Source organism: Cololabis saira, chromosome 4, assembly GCF_033807715.1.
Source record: "Cololabis saira isolate AMF1-May2022 chromosome 4, fColSai1.1, whole genome shotgun sequence".
Taxonomy (NCBI): Eukaryota; Metazoa; Chordata; class Actinopteri; order Beloniformes; family Belonidae; genus Cololabis; species Cololabis saira.
The window spans coordinates 17919238-17923776 of record NC_084590.1 but is presented as its reverse complement, the minus strand read 5'-3'; the positions used below and the strand labels follow the sequence as shown (position 1 = coordinate 17923776).

The following is a 4539-nucleotide window of genomic DNA, read 5'->3' as shown; positions in this document are numbered from 1 at the left end:
CAAATGTCTTGCTTTTCTCAGCCTTGTTTTTCATTTTTTAAGATATACAGTAGCAAATAGTTTCAGGCTGGTGGATGGGATAGAAATGTAGAAAACATTCATTTACATTTTATTAGCATTATTTTTCCCAATTTTGTGTAGTTGCCAGGCATTCCATATTGTTGATGCATTTTATATATAAAAAAGGAGTATTAACTTTAAATGTTATAAAATAAATACTTCTGACAAGGACGCCTGACCTTAGCCAACATCTAGGAATTATGCATGAGAACAAAAATGGGCTGTTTTGGGGAGACCAGTATCTTTTTACAAGAACCTACGCAAGACCAAAATCCCTTTTTGTCTTTATTCATGGTCTTCTCAGGCTTTATAAAGTTGTCAGCATGGCAGTGCAGCACAGAAAACCAAGAGAAAACCGACAGAATGCAGATGACAGGTGATGTATTAAAAAGTTTGGAATGTGATTGCATTGATGTAAATATATGATAATTTATTTGATTTACATGGCAAATATATATATATATATATACTGTACATATATACACATACACGCACACATAGTTTTTCTTTTGGGGGGGGGGGTTGGTTTTATGTGATTCACCTGTGTTTGCATTTTAATATTCAATGTTGAACACTTGTTGCATGCATCTCCAGTTATGCAGCAGGGTCTGTGGGCTCTATTGCTATGGCCCGTTCTTACCATGGGCAACCCTCTAGACTGTAGAGAAGATCAGGCCAGCTTCACCCGCTGCCCTTCCATCTCCCAAGAGAAACTTCTAGACCGAGTCATCCATCACGCCGAGCTCATCTATCGCGTCTCGGAGGAATCGTGCTCTCTGTTTGTGAGTAACACTTGCATCACTCTGAAACTTGTCCTAATACAGTTATTAAGGCTCATTCAAATCATGGTAACTCTCAAGGCTTGAATCAAGATAACTCCACTTCATTTTATTTTGCCCTTGACGACCTTTCACCTTCTATCCATCAAGAAGGCATCTTCAGTTCAAACAAACTAGTGTGAAGTCATATGCAAAATCGTGACTCTCCCTTCCCTTCTGTGGGTTGTCTTTTAATACTGTAAATGGAAGGTGAAACATCTTCAAGACCAGTTATACTAAACACCCAAAGGTAAAATGCAGGTCAATATCGGTACTCTGTATTCAGTAATAAATTTCATTAATTTTGCAAAGAGCATCAACTTTGACTCAAACTGTGACTTCATGAGTTGAATCTAACCACATTATACTGCAGGTTTCACAGTCCAACTTATTCACAAATCAGCACCGATAACCAAAGATTTCTTGTCTGGGCTAACCATTGACTTAGTTGGTGGTTTACTTGCCTCATCTAGAAAAGTGCTGAAACGCTGAAAACACTTTATCATGCATAAGTATGTAAAAAGTCGTCTGCACCACTGAAAGACATGCAGGAGCAAAGCAATTATTATTATTATTATTATCATTTTTAATTTTACATTTTCCATTATGGAGGACATAAGAAGGGCTGACCCTTTTCCGTAAAATACTCAGTTCTATATGTTCTGGATTCTTACATGATCATTGCCTTACTGCTGGGCTTCAAAGTAATCTTCTCCCCCTCTTCTGATGCAAGAATGTTTTATTGAAGAGGAATTCCCACAGTCGGGTAATAGGAATGTGATAATGATGCAGTGCTCTTTAAAATAAAATGATGCATAGGATATTACAGGCACTAGTCAGGCTTTTGTCGTTTTCTGTTTCTGTGTCGTTTTTTAAAAATGTGTCCGGAAAGTATACCACATAATCTCTCCTTTCTGCTGTAGGTGTTATTATTCTGGCAAAGGATTTGATCCATTTCATTAAACCAACAGATACAATTAGTTAATTGCCATTTTATTACTAGAGATTTAGCAAAGATACTATTTTCATTGTGGTGACCAAGCTAATTAATGTATTTTTTCCTCCTTTTTGTGGATGGGTGTTGGTCTGTAGGAGGACATGTTCATTCCACTCCCTATGAGGTTCCAGAGTAACCAGGCTGGCTATGCATGCATCACAAAAGCCTTACCCATCCCCAGCTCCAAGAGTGAAATCCAACAAATATCTGTGAGACTTTTTTTTCTGCTGTTTTTTGTAATTGTGTGTGTGTGTGTGTGTGTGTGTGTGTGTGTGTGTGTGTGTGTGTGTGTGTGTGTGTGTGTGTGTGTGTGTGTGTGTGTGTGTGTGTGTGTGTGTGTGTGTGTGTGTGTGTGTGTGTGTGTGATTTAATCCATCAATGATTTTTATTAAATTTCACATGGTAAATTATAGCTTGTATCATATCTAGTCGCTTTAGGAGAAATTGGACTTATACGAAGTGTTTTCCTCAAGATTATGGTCTTTTAAAAGAAAGCTTTTAGAATGAGTGTAGAATGAGTCATTAAAATAATAAATATAATAATGTGTTGTTGTTTTATAATAGTCTTTTAACACAGCATTAACGCAGGGCCTTGGATATTACAGGATTATTTTGAAAGGATATTTTATAGTAATAGTGTAAAATGTTTTTTCTACTACATCAGTTTTTGTGATCTCTGAGATACAGCTCCTTCTGTATCTTATTAATTATAAAAGTAATTTCCTTTCCGTCCCTTCTGCTGAGCTATTGGCTACTCTACAGTTTGTAAAGTAATCATTTGCCCTTACTGTAGCATTTGCTTTATATGGGGGGAATCAAAGAGGCTCAACTACTTCACTTCAACTATTTCAACCTACTTTTATGTCTGAGTGTTCTGCTTGATAACAATTAAGCTGTTCTGTTTATTCTTACAGATTTTTCTAAATTCAAAATGTTTTTTCTATTAATTATTTGGCACAAAGTTGGTTTTGTTGTTTGTTGCTGCTGCTGTGGTATGTTGTGGTATATGTTTTTGTGTCCTCATCTTAGTATATATTCTACTTTTCAGTTCACATATTTATACATCTATTTCCCCCCGTGTGCTTTCCAGGACAAATGGTTACTCCACTCTGTGCTGATGCTGGTCCAATCTTGGATCGAGCCTTTGGTTTACTTGCAGATGACGCTGGATCAGTACGATAACGCTCCAGACATGTTGCTCAACAAGACAAAGTGGGTGTCTGACAAACTCATCAGTCTAGAACAAGGGGTGGTGGTACTCATTAAGAAGGTGGGTTCATACGTTTTGAAGATTTAAAACCCATTGCATTTATTGTCATGTGTCTTTCATTTTCTGAATATTGGTCTTATGTGTCCTAATGTTCTCCAGCAGATGTTGGATGAGGGGACGGTTGCCACAACCTACAGAGAACAAGGTGTTTTCCAATATGACATTCAGCCGGAGATGCTGGAATCTGTCATAAGAGACTACACCCTGCTAAGCTGCTTCAAGAAAGATGCCCATAAGATGGAGGCTTTCCTGAAGCTACTCAAGTGCCGTCAAACTGACACATACAACTGTGCATAAAACATAAACTGCAGCGTTTACATAGAATATTGTTTAGCTACCAATTCATTCCTGAGGTTGGTAGTATGTTCTTAAATAGATGACCATGCCTTGGGTGCTTCAGCTTTGTTTGTAACGAAATGCATTTCTTATTGATTGTTTGGAACACCTTCACACTAAACTGAGTAAGAATAAAGCTGTGCTCTTTCTGTGGCGTACTGCATTTTATTTTCCTTCTCCGTAGTTGGTATTTTAACTTGGCAAAGTCAACCGAAGGCAGACTCCCACAAGATTATTTGCCTGTCGATCTGTCAGAACTATTTGCATATACTGCCATTGATTTCCATTTTCTTTGTTCTTAAGGGGAGTTTGTATTCCTTGCTGGATTCCGCAGTGTTTATATATTCCTTATGGCCCCTAGGGCATTAATTGAGTCTCTTGTTAAATGCAGTTGTTTTTACTTCTGCATAACAAAAATTAACTACCTTCATAGAAGGAAGAATTCTAAGAGTAATCAGTGATAGGAAGGAAAAAAACCAAAAACATTTTTATAAGTGTACAAAGGTGAAAAAGAGCTGGGGTCTCATGTACAAAGAGTGCGGCGGAAAAAAACAAACTAAAAGGAGAGATGAGACAGATGCTATTCCTCTTTTCTGCCTGAAAGTCAGCAGTGTGGACATATTTCAAAATAAGGGACGACGACAGAAGCAAGACAGACTGCGGGCTGTCGGCGCGTGGCGGGCGGGCGGACATCCCGCTTGCATTAATTGTCGCTAACTGAAATGGCGCTGCCAGTCTCACTCACGGATATCACTCTCTTCTCATTACCACGCTAAGCTTAGCCGATTAGCGGCTAACCGGAATGTAACAATGGGATTGTTTATGTTGTTTCACACAGACGGCTTCAGGTTAAGCACCGCACATGCGCAGTTGATGTACCTGCAATGGGACTACGTTGTACTGTGAGTTACGTGGAGTGTCTAATAAAGTTCCCTGTGAGTAAGGGTAATACTCAACCATCCAGTTTGTATAATTAAGGAAGATAGAACAAACTGAAAATGGGAACAGCTGGCTGAGCAGCGGCGGCTCGGCGGCTGCTCCGCCGCCAGGCTGCACAT

General features: G+C 38.7%; 1 protein-coding gene across 2 annotated transcripts; it reads left to right on the top strand.

The window, feature by feature from the left end:
* Nucleotides 1-389: 389 nt before the first annotated feature.
* On the top strand, nucleotides 390-3630 carry smtla (somatolactin alpha). Of its 2 annotated transcripts, none has more exons than XM_061720255.1 (5): nucleotides 390-436; nucleotides 655-842; nucleotides 1971-2084; nucleotides 2966-3145; nucleotides 3248-3630. In XM_061720255.1, exons 1-5 carry the CDS (start codon nucleotides 424-426, stop codon nucleotides 3440-3442), a joined length of 690 nt encoding a protein of 229 aa, XP_061576239.1. In that variant the 5' UTR covers nucleotides 390-423; the 3' UTR covers nucleotides 3443-3630. The 2 variants fall into 2 exon arrangements, with proteins under 2 accessions (XP_061576239.1, XP_061576238.1); XM_061720254.1 differs by having other exon boundaries at nucleotides 3245-3630.
* Nucleotides 3631-4539: the final 909 nt, after the last annotated feature.

Bases quoted from the DNA above. Each gene is read 5' to 3' on its own strand.
- smtla (XM_061720254.1), top strand. The intron at 843-1,970 runs GTGAGTAACACT...GTTGGTCTGTAG, and splicing joins AGGAATCGTGCTCTCTGTTT to GAGGACATGTTCATTCCACT. The intron at 2,085-2,965 runs GTGAGACTTTTT...TGTGCTTTCCAG, and splicing joins GTGAAATCCAACAAATATCT to GACAAATGGTTACTCCACTC.